This window comes from Phoxinus phoxinus, assembly GCF_949152265.1.
Source record: "Phoxinus phoxinus genome assembly, chromosome: 10".
NCBI lineage: Eukaryota > Metazoa > Chordata > Actinopteri > Cypriniformes > Leuciscidae > Phoxinus > Phoxinus phoxinus.
This window is the reverse complement of record NC_136885.1, coordinates 14149734-14175120: the sequence shown is the minus strand read 5'-3', so window position 1 is coordinate 14175120 and position 25387 is coordinate 14149734. Positions and strand designations below refer to the sequence as shown.

The following is a 25387-nucleotide window of genomic DNA, read 5'->3' as shown; positions in this document are numbered from 1 at the left end:
TTGTTCCGAAACAGGGGGGGAAAAAGGAATGAAGAACTGGGAAAGTATTTGGGACTAGATTAGTCTCCATTTAAAACAGACCCTTTACAGTTTCATAAGAGGTCTTAGGCTGGTTTCACACCTATAGATTGTTTTTCTTTTCAAAATAGGGACTTCATTTGTTACAATGTTGCTTTTCTACTTGGTTCGGTTCGCTTTCACAAGGCAACCTTTCTAAGCATACCAAAATGTGTTCACGCAAGTCGCATTCAAGTACTGTCCTCTTATTGGTCAGCGTTTCCTCTGCGTCATCCATCAAGAGATGATTGACAAGTTTGCTCCATCGGCTTATTTTAGCTTTATTTGTTACTTTCGAGACACTATACGAATTTAGCAGTCATTGCCGCAGTTAAATTATATTAATCTAAATGATATACTACATTCGTATTAATACTACAGCAAATTCAAACGCGCTCTTCTGAATCTCCCAGCGCTGTCTAGAGGTTAACTGTGTCAAGACACATGCAAACACTAATGTTATAATGCAGCTATAGAGCAGGAATCAAGGCTTCATCGGGACCGCATTCTCGCACGGAGAAGCGCAATTACACAACATTTAAGATGACCAGGTGCTCTTTTGGTTTTCAACTGTGATAACTAATTGGCCACTCACAGAATCACACTACTGCTATTTATATAGTACATTTCCCGTTATGAATTATATAATACCATTTGGTTCGTTGGTCCGTTGGGTCGAATTGCTTTCAAACTACAAGCGAACTGCCCCAGACTTCGTTTGCAATCGGGTCGAAACCACCTCGTTCAGGTGATCTTGGAGCGATCGCTTTAATGCGGATCCGAGCCCGATTGCCGTGTTCACATATGCCTAAACCTACCGCACCAAGGGAGAAAACGCACCAGGTTTCCGGAACAAACACTCAGTTGTGAAATCACCCTAAGAAGCCTCATTAAACACATCCTGCTCAAGATACGAGCCAATGCTATAATTCTACTGCACAAGACTGCAGTCCAAAGTGGAGTTTTATTCAATTCGAGCTGTGATCAGGTTTTATCAAGTGGACGCTGATTGAAAATATGTTATATTTGATCTTTCCTCTGCTTCTCTGAGCTTGCCTGGATACGCTGGAGTTTGTAAATGCAATAAGAGTGCAATTTAATATTGTCATCTCCTAGAGTGCTTCAGATTACTATATGTTATGTCGCTTATAGCAAGTTTAGAGCATCAGAGTGTGCCTGTTATTTGCTGGGGGTGTATGGTAGGATAGGATAAAGCTCTTATCTGGGCTTCATTAATGGCTAATTCACTCTGTTACTGATGTGAATTATCGTAAATTAGACACATTATTTCAAGAGGTGGAATTTTTTACAGAGCACCACTGAAATACAAGCCCGGTTTGCCTTTGTTTTCCACCGTCTTTCCATTTCAGAAACAAAATGATAACCTTTTATTGGTTTTCTCACTGCATGCATTTTATTTGTGCAAAAGAATCAGACTCTAGCCCTGCTAAACAAAGACGCCTACACAGAAAATAAATAGCTAAAGTTTGGCTCACTGTCATTGCTTTGCTTGTGAGGATATGTGTTACCACAATGTGATAATTAGCCGTCCTACAGTGCATAAATTAGGAGAACCTTTGGTGTCCAGATTCACCTCTCTTTGCTGATGTTTGTATGATTTGATGATGTGGATTTCTTTTTGGAAAATCAATGGAGCTATTCGCCTTATTCACCTCGAACGTTCCACCGAGCCTGAGGGGTACACCTACTGTACCACTTCCGGGAGTTCTCACAACGCGATTTCTCTCAGTGCAATGGCGCCTCACTGCTGTGTTCCCCAATGCACTTTTTGCATCTGTTCGTTGAAGCCACAAATACATTTACTCCTCCTAAAATGGTAAAAACGAAACATGCAAGTCAAGAGCGTTTTATAACGGCTCCCGGTACCCAGATATAACAGGCTCCCGGTACCCAGATATCACAGCAGAGAAGTAGCTGAACATCTCTTCAGCAAGCCGACGCGCTTTGATTTTGATCTTGCTTTCTTTGATGTGAACGCTGTTTAATTTGCATATAGTGCAGGAATTAAAGATTAGATTTATATTCGTTTTGCAGAGACAGTTACGTTGGCCAGTGTAAACGAAACAGTTTTAACAAAACGCATAGCCTATCTGATCATTTAAAACGCATGAATGACCAGGCGGAAACAGACCCATTGTTATTCGAAAATATATTTACACAACCATCAAACATACTTTATACAGTTTGATTAAGCGACAGGCTCATTTCTGTATTGTTTTCATCGATCACAGCGATACTTGTGCATCTTTTCTGGCGTCTTCCTACTGAAATAAACATTTAGGGGGGATGGGGTGAGCCCTTGTCCTTTAATAAAACAAAATGCATTTGATAATAATTAACATGACAATGTGTACAAAACTAAAGTAGCCTAAATTAACGTTTATTTTTACGTTTTTGTCAGTCTGAGGTGTCGTTGCCATAACGCGTTGCTATGGGTTGCGTCACTTGCGTGTGACTGTCTTGCTTCGGACTTGACTGAAGGATAAAACCTTCGATCCAGTTACTGTATCGGTACTGGCCCACTGCTCCACATTTTGTATTGTTAATTCGGGCAGACAGGAAAGATTGGTGGTCCACACTGGAGTTTCCATCGTTGGTACTGCTGAATCGTATGCGTCAGAGTCAAACTTCCGGGTTTGTGTACCCCTCAACGCTGTTCGAGTTTTCAAAATGGCCGCCAGGTGAATAAGGCGAATTGATATCAGAGCTGCCTTTTAAAGAACCACTATTCCCTAATTATTTTAGGGATTTTTTTTTAGGGAACCCTCATTTTTACTCCATGGGTCTGAGGGAAACGAAATTTCAATCCTCTGTATGTCCTGGACAAATAGTATAATTGACACCATAAACTTGAACTTAAACTTTAACTTATTTTAAAGGTGAAGGGTACATACACTCTACCAACTCTGGGTTGTTTGGGTCAAATATGGACAAACTCCACCGCAACGGTTGGGTTTTTCCATATTTGACCCAAACATCGGTTGAAACAACCCAACATTTTTTAGATTGTATAATTTCCACTGTATACACTGTAGAAATAAAACAAAGTTTATTTGCTGCCTTACATTTTTAAGTGCAATCAACTTGGCTGTATAAGTTTAAACTTAAAATATTAAACTGACTTAAATATTTTTTGTTTTTAAATAAAAGCCTAAATTCAATATAGCCTATTCATCATATAAGGCGACCGTGTCTTTTGACTAAACCGCTCACTCAATAAATACAGATTAGTTTTAACTTTTTGAAGCGTCAAAGTGGTAGTTGCGTAGACTGTCAATGGAGGGACAGAAATCTCTCAGATTTAGTTAAAATATCTTAATTTGTGTTCCGAAGATGAACGAAAGTCTTATGGGTTTGGAACAACATGGGGATGAGTAAATGGTGAAAGAAAATTCATTTTTGGGTGAACTATCCCTTTAATATCACTACCGTAGTAGAAGACCTTGTATTGTTCTGAAGCCAAAATGTTGGTATCGATTCAACCTCATGCAGTAATATTATTCAGAGATTTTGTCTTAAAAATATTTAGAGTCCAAGTATAAATTCAAGGTTGTGCCGTTATAAAGTATCTGCTGTTGACATTTTATTTCTGCAAGGCAGTAGTTTTATTAGGTCAGGCCTTCAGTCTCAGCTGACACAAGGAGTCTTCACTGTGAGCAGAATTTTCCTGCTGGGCTTCTGAGGGTCCGCTGGGACTGAACTGCCCTGTTTGCGTTCTTGCCAGAGGAAGATTTCTGCTGCTCTTACACAGTCTTGCTGAAGTCCGTGTGACATCTCTAAAATAGTACTCTCCTCTTTAAGATATGCATGACTTCTAGTAGCCATTCACAGTGTCTCTGCAGAGATCTGATCTTTCTAGATCAAAGTGGTTGATGAAATGTTTCGAGCAAACATCCGTTTGCTGTCTGTCTGTCGAAGAAGATGGTTTTCCCCGTCTCGGATATTGTTGTCTTTCCCCTCAGCTCTAATGAGTCAGTATTTGGCAGATCACGCCAGCTGAAGAAAGGGAGGGCATGTGGTTTTCAAACAGTCTGAATTCATGTCAGAGATTTACGAGGATGGGAGGGGCCGTAGTGTAGATGGGGGTCGGAAGCGGTAAAGGCACAGGAAGCAGCGCTTGTGCATTCAAAAAACATTTAATCGGAAAAATGTCTCACAACGCTTGACTTCATGAACTGTATTAACAAGGAATCCTCCCACGTTCTGTCAGAACCATTAACTTGTCCATGTCAGCAAGTTCTTAAGAAACTGACATCATTGGATAACCTAAGTGTTTTTTTTAACCAAAATCCAACCCCCATCATGCCCACCTGCACACCATTTGAAAAACTAGATGTTATCTTCACAGTTCACTGAAGAGCTGTTTTTCAATATTCTACACTGAGCGCCAAGACTAATGCCAGTACATTTGTAAATGTGAGCGCACTTAGTTTGGCTGGCACTATGTCTTGGAGGCTGATGCACCAGGGTTTGGCAGGCGCTCAGATGGAGCTCTACAGCATCTCATGAGGAAAAGAGCACATCTGTGCAGTCTCATGCTGGAGGGAAAATTCAGCCTTTAATACATATCAATGTCATGCTTTCTGTGTAGACAACATTTGTTGATTGTAATGGCCGAAATTTCAACAAATCACAATGCTCCATTTGTGTCCAGCCTAGAGTGTACACTAGAATAGAAAGTTCAAGCATTTATTTTAAACAGAATATTTAATTTTAAATTTTTTGCTACTTTTTTTTTTTTTATGAAATCTGTCATACACTAAAAGTGGTGTCTTAAGATTTTTTTACAAAGAAAGAAAGAAAGAAAAGAAAAGTGACAGTAAAGACATTTATAATGTTACAAAAGATTTATATTTCAAATAAATGCGTTTCTTTTGAACTTTATATTTAAAGAATCCTAGAAAAAAAACAGCAGCACAATTTGCATAGTTGGATGAAAACCCAGCATCTGCTAATATATAATTGAACTGATGTGCGGTCACAATGTGTATATCAACTGTTTAACAATGGTATCAAACTTGGCTCATCCAGTCATATTTGTAACATTGTACTCTTTATTTTCTTTTTAACTCAAGTGTTAATGTGAAGCTGTTTTTGCGCAACTGCCAGACTTATTCAGTTGTTATGAATAATCTTATCTTTGGTTTGTTTTGGTTTTGTCTGTGTCCATCAAGTTCCAAATAACCTTTCATTTGGAAAGCATTTCTAGGAATTCACTGGATTATCAGAAAAAAGAATTGTGACATGGTTATATAATATAAAATATGGTTGAATTTACATAAACATAACTATAGGCTACAGTAGATAGCATTATGTTGGTATAAAATGTCTTGTACCTTAAAAAATATTTAGGCTATCCCACAAACCACATGAAATTTGAGTAGCCCCCCTGATTTAGGCTAGCCCTTCAATTTATGCTTGACCGACACACTACACAGTGTGCTTCCTTTTCTTAATGTGTCTTTAAAGCAACTAGTGTTTCTAATCGTGTACAGCATAATGTTCTAGGAGACAGATGGAATAGACCAACAGGACACTACACTGATTTCAGGAGAGTTGCTGAGGGACAATCTGAGTCATTTATAATGATAAATTAGCCAGAAGTAGTGTCTGTGCTCAAGCTCTAGCTGAGTGTGTACTTGTGTGTGCTGTGAAGTGTGTAAGTATTGGTTTAGAATGGAATATTGTGAAAACTAATTTTAAAAGAATCATCTTTTTTTTTTCATTTTAATGCAAATTTGCTAAGAAGTGGGGTCCAGCAGTAAACATTCTTCTATTTTACATTTTTCTAATGCAGTGTCATTGTTGTCATTGCAAATTGTAATGACGCTTTAACTAAATTTGGGAGGGGCACGTTCAGATAATCTACCCAGTCAGCACGAGAGGAGGCCAATATATAAATAGCTGACTCACATCTGTCCCACGACAGTTTTCCAACATCCCTCGTCCACTCATAATTATCTGTTCCCATCCCAGCCAGGGATGGGGGAGGGAGTACTCTGGGTTTGGGCCACATTCCGAGTTTAAAGCCCTCCCCTCGGACAGCACGCCAAATACTCTACTTTATTCGATTATGTAAGTGTAAATTTGTGAATCAGCATAACGATTTGCCTGAAAGATTGCATTGAAAAATGTACAATTTCAAAATGTTTTTTACAGCAGCACTTAAACTAAATAAACTCCACCTTTTTGTGTAAAACCTGGTTTTAAATATTTTAAAATCCTAAAACATTTAGTTAATTTCCAGGTTTAAATTACATTTTAAATATTGGATTCTCAGACACCACAGTATTTAACATGCAAAATGTACTGAATGTTTATTTGTATATGTAAAGACTGTTGACAGGTGACACATTCCCCTCTATATGACAGATGCTAGCTTAGTGCAATGCACCAAAACACAAAAGCAAAAGACGTTTTGTCTATTGTAAAGATTTGCATTTTACCTGCATATTTAAATTCGAATGTAAATACAGACGGAGGTGCAAAGTGGAGTTTGTTATGATGAATCAGATCAGCACACCAGCTGAATTTTCTATGTTGGACAGTAAGCTGGAGAATATTATGATAAGAGCTGCCAGGGTGAAAGTTAATGAAGACAGATGTCCACTGAGATAGAACATCCTCTGAGAAACTTGCTCACAAAAGAAACCTTTTTGCTTCTGAAATTCCCTTTGAAATGAAGCCTGGAGCTCAATATTACAGCATAGCTGGTAAGAGATGGTACTGATTCTAATGTCATTATAAGAGTCTTAATGGATCCCAGTAAGACGTGTATCTGTCCTGAAGAAGCAAGAAAAGTCATTAAGCATGAGAATGTCATTGGCGTTATTGTTCTTGTTATAATTTTTTTCTAACTGCAAAGATGAAAATCCCCGCATCTTCTAGAGGTGTGTGTTTTGGGGAATTGTAACTATTTAAGTACTTTACGTTCAGAAAATTGTGCAACATTTTGATACATTTCCACCCTAAATGCTTTAAAGGTAAAAAATAAAACAATATTAACCCATAACCCATATTTAAATATAAATTGTCATAATTTACTCATCCTCATGTCATTCCAAAACTCCATTACTTTTTTCTTTTTTTGCAGAACACAAAAAGGATAAAAAAAAAAAAAAGTATTGATCCAAAAAAATATTGGTCCCAATTGACTTTCAATTGGGACTTTCAGAGCAAAAAAATATATAATTATACAATATCTTTTGTTGTGACTACAGTAAGATTTCACCCTCTGGATAAGTCTGGATCTGTTGGTGTGAGGAACGCTGTTAAGACAGAGATAAACATCACACCTATAAAACACTTCCAAAGCTGAAGCTCCCGTGTTTCTTGCACAACACTATGAGTCATTCATGCCTGTAAGACCTCAGGCTTCACATAAGTATCAATAAAGCGCTATCGGTGTCTCATCCCCAGCAATTCATCGCAAATCAGAGAGCAATGCATTTGCCATGTGGCGCTTTGTTTTTGAGTGTCTTCAGGATCTGCATAATTCAAGCCCACCAGCTGAATAGATTGAGGCTTTGCCCACGGGCTTGACTCAGGGCTGCTAAGCAGAGGTGGCACAGTGTGCATAAGCCTCTTTGGGCAGGGCTTTCTCAATGGAGAGTAATAGGGATTTTCCAACTTAATCTATTGGAAACACATTAAAAGACAATGAGTTGTATAGATTTGTCTTTATGGCTTTTGGAGGATTTTTGTTTTGCAGCAGTATAGAGTACCAGAGTACCAACCCCTTCAAAAAACTGGGGCTAACAACATTTTTTTCCAGCATACCTTATTGTGTGTTTTCAATTTATGAAAATTTCCATTTATTAAAAAATGACTAACTATTCAATTGCTATTTCTTATAATAAATATCTAAAACTCTTTAACTACATGTTGTCGTATGAACAACTAATCAGTTATTAGACTATACATTAGATGTAATCTTCACTTTTTTTATTATAATTTTTATATTGATGAATGTTACCATTTTATTCTATTTGAACACAATCATTTCAATGAACCAATTTCATGCAGCTAACAAGGAACGTTCTCAGAACTTTGGCTAACGAACTGAAAAGATTATCTCAAAGTTATGAACAACCGTTCTTCCAGTAATGTTGATGGAACGTTTTTTCAGAGTTATAATGCTTTCAAAATATCGGCACAAAAACGGTATTTATACATGGTTTATGGGAAAACATTTGTGGAGGAAACATTGCAATATGCAATTTGTATTGGCTTGGCCGTTTTCCCCTTTCTTTCCCTTAGCCATTACTTCTCTTTTATGTTCTGCTCATGTTTCTGTCTCTCACTTTGTGTTTCTGTTCTGTCTCTGTCGATTTTCCTCTATGTCTGTGCTCATTCACACAGAGAACGTTGAGCAGTCATGTAGTTTTTTTTCTTCTCTCAAAATAATAGACCTTGTCTGATTCAAAACTAGGTATTTTTCAAGTCAGCCAATGTACAATTATTTGGCGTGTAGAGCCAGAGACTAGACTTCAGAGTGACATCTTTTGTAAATTGGATTGTTATGCTATGTGGGCTGGACTGTTGAAGGAATAGTTGACCAATAATGAAAATTTGGTCAGCATTTTTACTCAACCTCATGTTGTTCCAAACCAAAACCATGTTGTTCCAAACCATTTTTTCTTTTTTTTTTATCAATTCACATGACTTGTGTAGTGTTATATTCCAAGTCCATATATCACTTCATTTGTGGAACAAGACTGAAATTTAAGCTGCTATTCTCTTCCCTTCTGACAGAGCTCTCAAATATCATCAATGTGTTTAAAAATGTGGAAATGATATAGAAAGCTGCTGCAATGGGGAAGATTATCAGTGACATGAAATTGTCACAAATACCAATAGGAAGCCTGAAAATAAAAAAGTGATTTAATAGCCTATTGTTTTTTTGAAAATTTCATGATATGAAAGGGTGAATTTTACAACAACATCTCCGGGTCTCATTTCACCCCAAAATAAAATGTATAAAATAAATAATTCAAGTCAGTAAATACTAATACATAGCCTAACTTTATTATTATTTTGTTAAGATCATTTATTAATCTATTGTTTAATTTGACAGTGTACTCATGTATCGATGTACACATAAACAGTAAGATATAGTCAGACTTTGTTTCTCTGCAACATAATCTGCACTGTTGCACCTTGGAAATTAAAATACGTACCGGTAACCCCAAAACACATTTAAAGGGAGTTATTTAAAGCCCCAGCAGGCCTCCACATTATCTTGGATCCAGATCTCGCTGACCAGGGGAGATGGACCTGATATTATAACCCTCTACAATGCGAGTAAATCACACGCAAATTTGACCAAATTTCACCAGAGGTGACTAAAAAATGTCTTTAATTAGCCAATGGCTAGTAAATTGTAGTTGGAGGCAAAAAAAAAATAGTTTTATCACAGATCTAATTGAATTGTCTTCTGAGCTTTAGGCACCGTCGTTTGGCTGAGAGCACCCTTTGTCGCTTTCTTTCACACACACGCACTCACAGTAAGAGAAAGAGAGTGACCATCATGAAAATTTGTCATTTGCACACGTTTTTAAGCCTTGTCAATTTAAACTTTCAAGTGCAAGAAGATGCGAAAGATAACTTGCGCACGCAGTGTGAGAAGTTTTGTGTGCACAAACTGCACATCCGAAGCATACCGAATTTAGTTCTCTCTCACGTCTTCTTGCGCTTGAACAGACAATTTCAAAAAAATTATGTCTATATGCCCGTCTTGATGAGTATCCTAGTAAGCATAGTCAGTTATGTGTTAAATGAATGTAAACATTCAAGAAATAAAATGCACGTGTATAGTAACGGTATAATGAATCCGTGCATTAGGCCTATGCTATATCTTATGTGTTTTTAACAGACTCACTGCAGAAAAAAAAGAAAAAAATCATTCAATGCACTTGACTGAATATCTTTTGTAACTTTAATAAGTATTCATCTATATTTAATTTATACATTGAAGACTATGCAGTGTTATTTTACATTTGATTGCTTTTTTTTTTGCATCTTTGTTCTGTTGTTTATTTGTGCTTTTGTTTGTAGTTTGACAATTTGTTTATTTTATTAGAGAATGTACTTGACTTTAATACGTTTGACATTTATTTTGTGTATTTATATTTTCTATTATATTTATGTATAATTTTGTTTCATTTGCATTGTTCTTGCATTCCATGTAAAAAGTCTGACGAGTAATTTTACTCGCTAAAATTTACTCGAGCTTCAGTGTGTCCGTAGAGTTTTATCTCTCACTGCCATTTCTGTAATGAGAGTTGATGGGGAAAACTGTTGAGTTTGCAGAGCAAAGTTTCATGTCAGTGTTAATCTTCTCTCACAGCAATGATACATCAATGACTCAATGAAACACATAAAACAGGAAATGACATCATAGAGAGGACTCCTGCAGACCTGACTGTGCGGCAAGGTCAATTGACCTTTTAAAATATACAATATATTTTTTAGAAATATATGTTATTTCTAAAATTAATTTTTTATGTTAAAATATCGTTTTTATGACATAGGAAGGTTATTTTAGGTAGTTAAATATAGTAGCCCTGGAATATTATCGTCAACTAAAACTAAAACCAAAACCATAAAAAACATTTTCATTACTTGAAATAAAATAAACTGAAATAAAACAAATTAACCCCTAAAGGGGCATGTGCCACGTTCAGGTCTTGTTTAATTCATAGTCATGTTCTGTTTAGTTTCTAGGTCATGTTTTTTTGTTGGCTATGTTCAGACTGCAGGCAAATCAGATGTTTTCTCAAATCAGATCTTTTCAGGCAGACTGTCCGCAGTATTAATGGTAAGTGATCAAATAAGATTTGTTTGTCCAGACATAACCGACTTATCTGCATGGTTTGCTTTGGTAATGACTTAGGCGTACTTGGGTATGTGACGAGGCTTTCAAAACGGATGCAGGAAAAATGGAGGTGCATCATCTCCAATTAAGCTCCGTCAAGTTGCGGTGCAGAACTCCTCTGAGTTCTCAGACGGCATATATTGTAATTTTCTGTGATGTAGCACGGCCGAAATCTTTGGACAATGCTGTTTGAATACCATATGAATATTTCCGGCATTCCATCACTGGTTTTGACGTTATCGTTGTGTGTCGCTTAAGAGTGACGTAAAGACAATTTGAAATCGATTTGAGCAGCCAGAGCATCCAGACTGAGACGCATATGTGAAAATCTGATGGGAATCACATTTCAATCCACCTCCAAATGTGATTTGAATCAGATTTGAAGAAATCAGGTTTCATGTGTTTTTTTTCCTGTCCAGACTTTCGAGAACCCATCTGGATAAAATCTGGATATGCAAAAACAAAAACAAAAACAAAAACATTTTTCTGGCATCCTGAACATAGTCATTGTCACTGTTTTTCTAAAAGTTCTAGTTTGTTGTTTGATTCCATGGGTCCAAATTAGTGCACACCTGTTCCCTGTCTCTGTGATTGCCATCCTGTATATAAGCCCTCTGTTTCTTCTGTTCAGTGTTCCACGTTAACGTTATCTTAGTCACTTTGTGTTTATTAAATCGTCATTTTGTTGAACCGTCATTCTGCTTTGACATCTTTTTTCAAGAGAATGCAAAAGCATTTAGATATATTTTACTTCATATCTAATTTTTGATCAAAATTAGGATGTGTGCACTGTTTTTGAACATGGTTTTTGAACACCTTATTTTATAAATTCTAAATTAAAAAATTTTCCTCAGAAATAATATGAAGGTTTTTCAAAAAAAAAAATGTATAAGTACATTTCTTGCCACATGTGTTATAAACTATTTTTAAAAGATGTTTTTCTTTATTATTTACATGGGGCACTTCAAGTGATGAACCTTCAGAACTTCACAAGAAGTAATAAATATTTCAAACGCTTTTTGAGTTGTTTTGAACTTGAAAAATAAAGCAACCAAGTCTTTTGCTAATACTCTCACACTAGTGCATTTAATCAACCTAAAATGCAGATGTCTCTAAAGAGCAGCGGTTGTCATAGAGGTTGTATTAATGCAGCTACATTTCTTTCATTAAACCAGCTTCTCCTGAGGGAAATACAGGCCTGTGTCATAAATCAAGCTCTAACATGTCTCTATCCGCATGTCCCACCCTCAAGAGTGAAGTGCCTGCTTTATATGTTTGCCAACATGTTGTGCAAGCAAAAGTTGTGAGAAACCCCTTACCGTAACCATTCACTAACAAGCTCTGCTGGTCATAAACCCCTCAAATGTACTCCAGTCTGCTAAACCACCATCTTGTTACCGCTGTAAGATGTAAACCTTGTTAACCAAGCTCGATCGCTCCTGTAATACTGCCAATTACTCCAGCCTGCTGTAAAATCCTCCTGATTATCCTGCTTGCTTATGATAGAGGCTGAGGGTTAATGATAATCTGCCAATACGATCACTCTGCACTTAACTCCTCTGTCCATGACTGAATCCGCCTCTTACATTTACAGTAATTAAGTGTTCTGTGGTTTAATTATATACCTTTAAAATAACAAGCTAGAGCTAACATTCAAGGTGTATTTCTGTGTGTGTGAGAGAGTGGGCATCTTACATTCACTGAGACCCCTTGACATCGCCCTCTCATTTTCTGGAACATTATAGCACCTCATCCGTCCACTGCCGCCCCGCCTGTACCGCCACTGGCATTCGTTTTTCTGTCAAAGCTTTGTGTGGTAGTTATTTTTGGCATTGTCTGTGCCATGCTCACTTTCAAAAGAAACATACAATACGCTGCACCCTGTGACAGAGAGATTAAATTACAGGGCCGCAGACACGGAGAGAGCTGCCAGTCATCCTATCTCACCTAGCCCATTACGTCACTCCCTCATCTCTGCGGATGCTGCGGTTACAAGTGCAGGGTCTCGACCCGCAGAGGTGGTTTTCACTGTGTCCTTCTGCTGTTCTGCATCTGTGCATAATCCGAATTTTTGTTGTTGCAACTGTCACACTTGGTCTCCTTAAATAATACATAAGAAATATTGTTCTGAGAGTTGCCACTTTCTTGCCATATAGAGTTTTTATCAGGAATGCATTATTGAAAATTTGGCTGATACACATAGATGATAATTACTTAATTAGCCTACTTTTATATTATGGTCTTTATAATAATGGTCTGCATAAGACCATTAAGATTTTTGCATTATGGCATAATTGTGTACATTCTGCACAACCCTTATAATTGTGAAAGAATGAATGGCTCTTGTAATGCCAATATAGTATAAATAAAAAATTAAATGTCTGGGCACAATGTTTTTTTATTATTAAATTTTGTATAATTTACGTTTATAATTGTACTTTAATTACATTATCTTAATAAAATTATTATTAATAATAATATAAATATTAAGGAAATATAAAAATATGTATGTATAAGTACATGCATACAGTACACATTTACAGTTATTAAAAAATAGTATTACAATTTAACATAATTGTTTTCTATTTTAATATATTGTAATGTATAATGTAATTTAATTTCATTAAATGTAATTTATTCCTGTGATGGAAAAGATGAATTTTAAGCAAATATTACTCCTGTTAATAAACCGAGAAAAAACCTTGATACATTTTTTTTCCTGGATTATTTGATGAATAGAGAGTTTATAGAATAGAAAGCATTTATTTGTAATAGAAATATTTTGTAACATCATGAATGTCTATATTGTTTTGATCAAATGCTTGATTGGATTTGAGTGGTAGTATAAGTAACTTAAAGTGATAGTTCACACAAAAATGTTATTTTATTCGGTCATCATTTACTTATCTTTAAATTGTTCCAAACCTGTATAAATTTCTTTCTTCTGCTGAACACAAAATAAGATATCTTGAAGAATGTTGGTAATAAGACAATTAGAAAATATAATATGATGAGATCGGAACTGGGAAGTTCACACAGATACTAAGATCACCAGTACTGTGCATCCAAACAAATCCAAGCTGTTATGTTGAATTTGTGTATACTGCAAAGGCAGAGTTTGTTGATCTTGTGATTCTGTTAAGATAGTCTATTGGTCTGTTTCCCTTTCGCCTGTTTCCTTAATAAATAATGAATAGGTCATAAATAGAACTAAAAAGAGTCTGTGTACAGTATCTTTCTGTTATTTCTGTGTCTATAATTGATGTAGTGTGAGAGGGTCTTGGATTGCCCACAGCATTAATGAATCTTTCATTCAGACCGGCTGCCTGTGGGTTGGAGCGCTGTGATGTGACCCATTTCCCCAGTCTGTCTCTTCTGTGACGTAACGCCCAGAGATTCACATATCGCCAATTAGATGTGTGTTTCCCAAAAGCATTGTTAGCGAACTATGGTCACAAGTTCCATCATTACCAACATAGTTCAACAACACACTGCGGGTGTTTCTCGAAACCATGGTCCCAACGAACATTTGCAAACAGCATTGCAAAGTTTTGTGGTTGGAACTAGCTCTCGATCTGTGGTTAGAAGAGTTAGTAAGACATGTGGACTTACATCATGCTGTTGAGCAAAATAAACAAGCAACATACAGTACATTCTATACATTTCATTCCAAATATACACATTCTATTCTACATCTTTCAGTTTGTCAAGAAAATTAAAGCACTGCGCACCAGGGAACCATGGAATGATATAAGAGAGAACTTGCGATTGAATGAAACATCTGGAAATAAAGCAAAACAACGAAGAACAAAAATAGCTAAGTAGCCAAGTCTGCATATGCTATGTTCATTATTTTACAGCATTAATTCGATCTAGAAGAGATTAATTGGTAGACTTTATGAGTCCACCACCTGTGTGACGTCATTATCTATATTTTTTGAACCAATGTGGTTCGAACGACGGATGTGCGACAGTTACGTTTTCGGGACTAGTCGTGACTAGTTAGTTTCTATAATGATGCATTGTACTGTGGTGGTTTAATAAGCAGCGTGTAATGTCTGAGACTGATCAGACACAATTATTTGTTATATTCCATAACTGATTAACCAGAACCACAACTCACACACAGATGCAGAACAGGACTCTGGTGGTTACCATGATAACAAAGATCAATCATCAAAATAAGAGTTTCACTCTAAATTCACTTTTAAAAACAGACAAATACCCCTTTACTATAGTCCATCCCAATCCTATTCCCCTTAATAATTACCTGAGATATATACAATCATGTATCTAATTCTTTTATATTGTTTTGCCTGTTTATATTGTCAGCCTGTTTTAATACTCGATCAAGATCACACATTCACAGTTTCTATTTTATTTCCTGAATGATCATTTACAATAAATTTTGATAGTATTAAAAAACTCTTTAATAGTTTCTCCATCAACCAATCAAATTACATATGCAAAACACCATGCTTTAGCTGGGAAAAGAAGCAATGCGCACGGAACAAAAAGGGCTTGAATGAAGCGCGTTTGGCTCTAGATAAAAATATAAGAGGATATAGTGCCGAAATTTGTTATTTACTGAAAGTCTTGACATCCGCTCTTGCACACCGTGCCGCACTCAGGGATTGTCAGTCAGATCTCTTCAATTAATGGCTTGATCGTGAACACAAAACCGGTCTGAATCATTTGAGCTGATCTGAACTTGCTGACCGGTCACAGCAGTACAGAAGAAGAAAGTTATCAGTGTATAATGACAACAATTTCAATCTGTCCCTTCAGAAGGCATGTAATAGTCTACGAGTCACATAGTCTATTTTATGATACTACATTATGGTACTTTTGTGTCCATTTCGCTTGAAAGCTTCAATCTTCGTTCACTGCAATTGCATAGAGAAGTTATTTCAAATGTCTCTTTTTGTGTTCCATGGAACAAAGTTAAATGGGTTTGAAATGACACGAGGGGGAGTAAATGATGCCAGAAATATTTATTTTTGGCTGGACTGTTTCTTTGAAGCTCAAGTCGAGTGCTCGAGCTCCTTGATTAAAGACGGCAAGCTGCAACTGAAAAAAGATCCTATGAACATATAAACTCAACAAAAGTGCTATTTAAGGATCAGTCAGGATTGAAGCATCAAATTCAGAAACCATGTGAAAAACACAAATAGCTCATATCTAATTGATATCCAACGTCTTATGTTTACAGCTGTGTTGGCATATTGGAAAATAGCCTGTACTGTATTCAACTGTACGTATGAGAGTAAAACGTCACGTGACTCAATGCCCAGATATTTTCTTTAGATAAACGTCCTGCTTAGTTACATGTGTAAATACATAGTAAAGCTAGAGTATGTGCATGTGTTTGCACTTCCGCTGGTCTTTGTAAGATGGTTATTATGTGTGTTTGCATGGTTTTACTGTATATGCTTCTGTGACATGTATGTTTGCATATTCCTGCTTGTGAATAAGGTTAGTTAATGCATGTCCATGGATAAAAATAAATATAAAAAAACGGAAGAAAAACTTGCTTGTGGCGACATTTCTGAAAAATGATATTGATATTATGTTGCTACTTGCCCATATCGCAACTCTTTTAAAATGAAATAGGCCTATACAGTGAGTGGCACTAAAAGCATGTTCCGAAACAGATGAATGTGAATCTGGCAGTGTTTTGTTACGCTGGTTGTTGTACGTATCGTGGCTGTTCGCAAATAAAATGTCTGGTGAATGGCACTAAAAGCATTATTCTCTATCACGTTTAATAATAACTTATTATCTAGTAGGGATGGGCAACGATTAATCGTGATTAATCACATCCAAAATAAAAGTTTGTGTTTAAATAATATATGTATGTGTACTGTGTATAATTATTTTGTATATATAAATACACACACATGCATGTATATGTTTAAGAAAAATTTGTTATTTATATATAAAATATTTATATTTATATATAATATAAATTATGTATAAATATATACATGCAAATAGTTCTTAAATATATATATATATGCATATGTGTGTATTTACAAAATAATTAGCATACATATATTATTTAAACACAAATTTTTATTTGGGATGCGATTAATCGTGATTAATCGTTGCCCATCCCCTAACCTAAACCTAAACCTAACTGATAGTGTTATTAAAAGCAAATGTAAGATAAAAACACATTTGCTAAAGCATTTTATCTTGCTTCTACTAGTCTGTGAGCTCTTTTATTGTGACTTGTGTTACACAAGACAATATGAACGCAACATTGACCAAAGACATCTAAACAAACCAAAAACAGGATGTGATGTCACAAGATGTGACCCTAAAAAGGACAGAATAATCAAGCATACCTAATTTTTCTCATCATAGCTATGTTAGCTATGTTAGCTATGATGCCCATAACAGTTCGGTACAGGCGTCGGAGTTGCCGTCTCCTTGCAGCAGATCTTTCTTTGTGTGCGCAATGGAGGAATTTCTGGTAATGTTTTGTCTCCTTTACACATGTCATAAGCTCTTCACAAGTTCTCAGCTGGTAAAAATACCATTGGGAAATAAACGTCATAAGAGCAGGGTTTTTGAACGCTAAGTGAACCAGGACTAAATGTATCATTTTCTTTTTTGGTCCTAACCAAAAGACCAAACTACAATTTTAAACACACCCTATGTGTAATTAAACCCTCTAAATCGGGGTGTCAAACTCCCTGGAGTGCCACTGTCCATTTAGCCTACATATATTCGGCAATCGTCATAATGATGATGGGCTACTTATATTGAAATATATATTTTCAAGGAAAAAAATGTGTAATAAAAAATATATATTTTTGCCTTTTGTCTTTAAAATAGTTAAAAACATTTTATGTGCATAATGATTAAAGAATTAGAAAAATGCATTAATTGTTTTAAGTGGAGTATATCATATTACAATGCAGAATATAAATTCCCACAAGTATGTCATGTCAGCTACTTACGTATGTGTGTGCTTCTACGTGTATGGCCACATGTATAGTATTTGTGTGTGTTAAGTGTGATCAGTGGAAAGTGAATGAATTAATAATATGGGCGGCACACGGAGGCAGCTGCTCTCTGTTGGCTTCTGAAGTGGCGTGGGGTGAGGTGAGACAGGCGGCGGTGGAGAGTGCCGTTTACTCACAACCAGGAGTCTGTTTACCGGAACAAACCAGTCGCCACAGCTACTTAAAGCGAGCACATGCTGAGACCGTAATTAGACGTATTTGTATATCATCGATTGCTCAGTAAGAGGTTTAGGAAGTTGCGGACAATTCAAACAATCAAATTATCTGAGATAAAAAGATACACACAAACTCCAATAAAAAGGAGAAAGTTGAATGAGAATATCCAGCTGTTACTTAAGCTGAAGATGCAGCTAGAAACAAATAGACAACAATTCTTTCTTTGTGTTTTAAAGGTCACAACAGCACCCAGTAAAAGTGTAAATGATAACTGAACTTACGAGTCATCAGTGAGGTGCTTAACACACTCCATCTGTGTAACTGCAGGTGTAGCCTATATATGACTTCGTGATCTGATTTCTGAATACAGGTATTCAACTGAAATGACAATGACATTTAATTTCAACATTTGTGGTGAAAGAAAAATTCAAGCAGATTGAGTTATTTTGTGGTTACAGAATATTTGGGCGTTTTTCAACATGTAGCCTACAGTAGTGACACATTGACACAAATGCCATTGATGAAATTCCCGAGTGTCACAGGGGACCCTTTTGAATGAATGTTAATATCAAGTGGAAATGGCAACCCATTTCAGCTATCCACTTTGGATACAAGATAGATGTTTTTATGACTGGATGTGGTTATTGCAGATCACTCTCTCAGCATGTTGTCTAGTCTGAAGATTTTCAGTCATCCGATTCCAAGTCATAGCTTGTCAGTTAAAAATCACGGCACCACACTGCTGCATTATAAAAACGCAGATTTCTCCATCCTCACAGGAAGAGATTAAACCTTAGATTGTTCATGTGCGGCAGACACATGATGATAATTATTAGCTTAAGAGTCGAAATACTCATTTACGCAATTTCCTGTCGTATCCTGCTCCAAGAGAAGAGAAAGTATAATTTTACTAAAAGGAGTAAACTGCTGAAAGAGAGAGAGTGTGTGAGAGAGAGATTTGCAACAAAGTATGTGTGTTGCTATTGACTTGCACAGGCTGATGGAAATGAAGGGGTGTTTGGTTGTGGAGTGCAGAACTAATCTAATTAACCTTGCTGCATTCCTGTGTCCCACATTGTGACCTGTGCCGCTGCTCATAATGAAAAAAGTGAAAGAGAGAGAGAGAGAGAGAATATGCTTTTCAAAATGCCATCAAAATACATACTAGATACCTGCTGAAAAAGAGGGGGGAAAAATCTCAGCCAATATAAAATGCACATGTCTTGCACATATATAAGACTCACTACCACAAACCATAACCAATTCATGGATAAACATATACAGTATATCATATAATATAGATGCGTATTTACTGAATGCCGACAGTAGCCCTATATGTGAGAACATTTTATAGAGCTTGCAATTCTATTACTAATAAATTCTAATCATATAACGGGGTTAGGAGGAAGATGCAGAACTGGCAGACGTGACAACCCAGGACGAAGGAGAAGCCTGGGAGGAGATGATGGAAGAAGAAACCAGGGAGTAGATGAAGGCAGGAGGAGCCAGGTGGGAAGGGAACCCAGAGCCCGATGGAGCCAAAGGGGTGGAGAGACGAGGCGTAGCCAATGGCCCGGAAGTCTGTGGTGCAGGCAGAGGAACGACTGACCAAGGCGGGGCTGGATGGATGAGGGAGCCCGGTGGAGCCGTGAGGACGACAGTCCAAGGTGGAGCTGTGGGGGGAGGAGCCACGGTGGTGCCGACAGTTGTTTGGCCGTGGTTGAATGGCGGGTTGACTGCAAGACCTGAGGCAGATCCACGCAGCAGAGTGAAGTAAACAAAGGAGATGCCGAGGAAGGAGGAAGTAGAGGCTGGCTTGGGTAGAGGAGGCTGCAGAGAGAGGCTGGGTTGTATTATCATCAACGAAGGAGACTTGGAGCTGGGCAGGGCCAGCAGAGATGCAGGAGACTTGGAGCTGGCTGGGACTAGCGGAGACTAAAGAGACTTGGGAGTTGGGCGGGACCAGTGAGGACAAGAGACTACGGGGAAAACCCAGTTCCTCAGACAATAACACAGAAACCTTGACAAGCTCACCCTCAGCGATGGGAGTATGGGCGGGGCTCCATTCCATTCCCTCAAACTCCACGATGACACCTACAGGTACTGGCGATGTTGCCGGCTCACGCTCCTGCCTGGTCAGACATACTGTTGGGCTCAGGCTCCAGGGCAAGGTATGGCTCAGGTGTCATTTCAAGCGCTCTCTCTGTGCCTGCTGTGGCTCAGGCATAATGTCCGTGTTGGGTGTTGTTGGTGGGTGGCTGGTCTCTGGGAGTTGGCACCCGAGAGGCAGACGGTCATGGGGGAGTTGTTGTTAGCCAGCACCCACTCCACAAAAGCAGCAAATGTCCCTCATGGACCATCACAGACAGGCGTGCCTTATACTGCTAATTTAAGCTGGTCAGGAAAAACACACAGGGAGCGGTAGGGGAAGGTGGTAAGGCAAGCCAGGTCTAAAAAGTCACTTGTGTGGCTTCATCTTTCTGCTCTAAACAAAGCAATCTGACCACAGGAAGATCCATTTCTTGTTAGGTTCGGCCTTCTGTAACATTGTTATAAAAGGATATACAGTATATCGGTCTGTAGGTTTGTGAATAATCAAATAAACAAGCCCAAAATATTTTTTTATAACATTTTCCAACATTTAATAGGCTTAAAAGTTAAAACAATATTCTTATTAGCATATGTGAGGATAATACTTCATAATAGCATAGCATACATAATGTCAAATTTATATTAAATAGAACCCATAGGTGTATTTAAACTTAATGTGACAGTTTTGTGAATTTGTGACGTAATGTGTGTGTGTGTGTGTGTGGGGGGGGGGGTGTTTGACTTATACACCACACCCTGTAACCTGCGCTATTATTTGACACTAGGCACAGGTGCTGTAACATGAGTATGCATATGGTGTTGTCGTGACACATGACTTCAAACAAACCCAGAAACAAAGCAAGTGGACATTTGCATTTTGTTCTCCATTCATGTGAGAACCACACTGAGAGGAAGGCAGAGCAGCATGGACGAGATTAGACAGGAAGGACGGTTACAACAGAGCAGCGATCACTGACGTCTGTTTCTGCTATAAATGAAGCACAGATTCATAGAGTCAGTGTGTGTTCAGTGTAGCTCCCACACTTTATTTCATAACTCCGTAATCATAATTCAAAGAAGCTGAGTGAGTAGGAGATGATCTGTGGATGACATCTATAGTATGTCCAGTGATTCACGCTGGCATCTTTCCTCAACACAACCCTCAGATTGTGTATTACGCTGACCAAGCCTTTATGCTTTCAGATAATTCTGCTATTTGATATCCTGTGGTGGGTGAGTGCTGTTCATTACCTGTACAGATGAAAGCCAGACATCGCGTTGAGGTTGCCTTTCACATACATCTTCTGATCGACCCGTTCTTTTTCTCTTCATCTGTCCACAGGCTCAAAGCTTTGGAAGAACAAGCGAATGGAGACCCACAACTGCTGAGCTATCGGTTCTCCCTCCCTCTTTTCCTCTCTTCCAGTTCCTCCTCTCCCTCTTCTTTTTACGTTCTCCTTTTCACTGAGAGCAGGAGATGAGTTCAGAGGAGAAAAGTTCCACCATGTCCCAGAAGATCTCCTCTCCATCTCACAGCAATAGCAGTTCCTCCTCCAAACATGACAGCAGACAGGTGAGTTTGTGCATGATTTAACAGTTAATGAGTTACATTTATGGAAGTATCACTTTGGTACTATGTAACTCATCCTGCACTTTTGGATGAATAAGAAACCTCAAATTATGTGGCATGGTGAGGAGAGGTGTTCTATTACTTTTCTAAGCCATCAGAGAATGATTTTTGCCTGATGGATGATAAAACGCAAAAAAATAAAAAGTCTAATTAGTACTATCAAATGAACTGAGGATGAACAAGACAGACTTCCAGCTGTTTTGTATTAGTGTGTATGATATAAATTAAGACTCTCACTGTTGATTTTCTAGGTTTAATATTTGTCCTGCTGGTTCTGCAAATAGGTAGTTGGCATGAAATACTTTTGGGAAATTGACATCCTGTGGTGTGATATGAAATACATAATCTAAAATTATTTTCAAATTATGTTTACTCATTCTTTCATAGTAAAAAAAACATGAAAGCCTGCAGGAAAAAATATAGAATACATCTTCAGAAATAAAATAAGACTTGACCGGTTCAGTCAGGAAACTCTAGATGGTGGAGACTGATTCCACCTTGGCATGTAATCTGCTAGCAATCACACAATTTACTATATGACACAAGTTGTTCAGCTGATTGGTCTCAGCTATATCTGCAGCCAATCAGCTTGCTTGCTCAACATTTACATAGACTGGTTCAGAGTTTTCTCTAAGCCGGTCCATCAGCATGCTATCAGAGTTTATCGGATAACTTCCACCTCCCCCAGCACCACCTGTATAGATCTGCTATATGTGATATGTTATGCACATATATTTGTACAGTTTCTGAATATCTGTTTATGTATATTGACAGGAGCAAGTCTCTGTACTTGCTCTGCAGTAGAAGCAGCAATAAAAGCAACAGAGGCATGGAGATCAGATCTAGTCCACCAAGATCAATAAATGAACATTGTCATAACCATTAACATGTTAAAACTGAGGGTTGTCATGACTGAAATATACTTACCCATACACATTTATATGAAAGTATGTATATAATATTTTAAATTTAAACCTAAAATGTCAAGAAATAAAAATTCCATGCAAACATGCATCAACTACACACACATTATCTTAAGTTTCAATATAGCAGATATGAGACTCTATTGTAGTTAAAATGTGGTTTGTTATAAATTCCTGATGTTCTGTTTGTACTTCTTAGGATGACATGCATCACTTAAATTTTTCGTGATAATTTTTCTTGATTTAAAAAGATATTGAACAAAACCGTATGAATATTTTACATTGAGTTATTTTACTTTATTTTCTGAAAGCAAAGGAAAACTTCACATGCATGACAGATGAAAGCAGAAACCAGTGTACTGGACAAAATGTTTTTGGACTTTGTCCAAAAATTTCTCAGCTATTATTTTCCGCTTTATCTTCTTCTGTCTCATTACCCGCTGTTCTGAAACACAGTATTAATCCCTCTTCTCTCAGTCAGATGACTGTGTGGGAAATATGAATATCACTGATCTATGAAATGAGCCTTGAGTGCCAGATGAATAAAAACTCAGCAGCCCTTTGCTTTCTTTTTTTCTATTTCTTTCCAAAACACAAAAAAAATCCCAGAACACTTCCTGAAGCTTTCATGCAAAGGAATTAGTGTCAAACTAATCATCTTCAGTGGAAATGAAGGATAAATACAGCAGGGTTCAAAAGTGCTCTCAGACCTTTGGACACCATTACGTGACTTCAATCACTCTTTGTTCATGCAGGTTTATTTATATTGTGTATAGACTTAATATACTCTGTGTGCATAATGTACACCTGCATGTGTGTGCGTTTATATGCTCTGAGCTCCGGAGGGCGGATGGGTGTCCTTCTCCTGAACACGCTGACCTGATTATGAGGCTGTAATCTCTAATCTCATCATTTGGTAGCATTATAAAGCTCATTACTCCTTCTAAGCAAAGATATGTTTAACTGTTCGGGTGGCAGACTTTACTCTCAATACCAATATCATGGAATTGTGAGTTTAAACTACAGCAAATAGGGTTGAAATCCCTGCAGGTGATCTGGTGCCCACTTTATCAGAGAATTGCCCTCATTAACATAACTACCTGGCAAATAAATACTTTCTGAGAGTGCTGTATAGTTTACTTTGTGCATACTAACTGTATACTTTGTGTCACACTCACAACTGACTATTTTCCCTTGTGGAAAAGAAGTGCGCTTTTATATTGAATGTGCAATTGTAGTGTACTTCAAATCTTAAAAGTAAATAAATAAATAAACAGTACTTGCAGATAATATAGCTAATATTTATGAAATAAAAGGCCACTTAAGTACTTAAAGTACCCCATTTTCATTTTCCCATAATATACCGGTACACATTGCACATCACCACATTTTTCAATGATTCTCAATTGTCTCGACGGATGACTCAGTCTCTCTAAAATCCCTCCTTTCCACGAGTCTATTCTGCTCTGATCGGTCAGATGGCCCAGTCTGTTGTGATTGGTCTACATTGGATACAGCGCGTGTCCGAAACTAAACATCCATTACCATAACTGAACTTCAGCTCTTAAGGCTTCCTCAGTCCTCAGCGATTGTACACACTGTAAAGACAGTAGCGATGACGTCGATTTTACCATATCAATCCAAGCGCGAGTCCGATAATGAAGCTTTGGAAGAACTAGTTATTCAACCCGACCCAATTTACCCAACCCATCGCAAGGACGACTTGAGCAGGACGTTTCTCAGTGATACACTACCCAGTATTACATACATTATGAAATGTTGCAACTGTAATTCCTCTCCATCAGCATTAACAAGAGTATGTCCATCAAAAAAATCAATATGTATATTTCGAATTTATTGCGGGTACACATGTTGAAACTGAATCATTAACTTTTTTTAATAACAGCGCATACCTTATCCGAGCACAAACGTGAATGACTGATTTAACATTAAATTCTGCAAAACAAATCTTACTTCATCCTTTATCATTACTCAAAGTAGTAAGAACAACAGACAATCTGCATTATTGGACACAGTTTTAGACAATAGTGGCCCACAGCTGATTAGCAAAGAAAGTAGTAACGTGAGTTAGCCGGTTAGCCGGAGACCTACACAATATTAAACACAAACGACGTATTTCGAACACCCGGTACAAAATATATACATCAATAATTAATTCTGAGGAGCAAGTTGGTGCAAATAAAGTGGGTACTGCCCCATCTTTAATGGAAAAGCATTTTGTAAATCCCATTTAGACCTCTCAAAGATTTTAGAGGCATTCGACTAAAGAGGCCTTTGGAAGTGTTTACAAAGAGAGTTTGCTTTTGCAGAGCAGAAAACTTCTTGGCTTTTTGACATGTACATAACACGAACCAGCTACAGGGCCCTATTTTAACCATCTAAGCGCATGGTCTAAAGCGCACGCCGCACGGCACAAGTGCACTTAGGGCGTGTACGAATCCACAAAAAAAATACCGCGCCATTGATTTTAGACTGGGTTTTTGTTTGTCAATGGCACAGTCTATTTCAGTTGCCTCAAAATAGCCAACGTGCCAACAATGTGCCTGAACACACCAGCATGCCCATAGGGCGAACAGAT

At 37.5% G+C, this 25387-nt stretch overlaps 1 protein-coding gene across 2 annotated transcripts in view; it reads left to right on the top strand.

The window, feature by feature from the left end:
- osbpl3b (oxysterol binding protein-like 3b) overlaps positions 1–25387 on the top strand; it is a 70509-nt gene that overhangs the window by 7189 nt on the left and 37933 nt on the right. For both annotated transcript variants that reach the window (XM_079626420.1, XM_079626419.1), the window contains exon 2: positions 21578–21808. In XM_079626420.1, the coding sequence (XP_079482546.1) occupies positions 21713–21808 (96 nt within the window). In that variant the 5' untranslated portion in view covers positions 21578–21712. The remainder of the gene's footprint in view (positions 1–21577; positions 21809–25387) is intronic.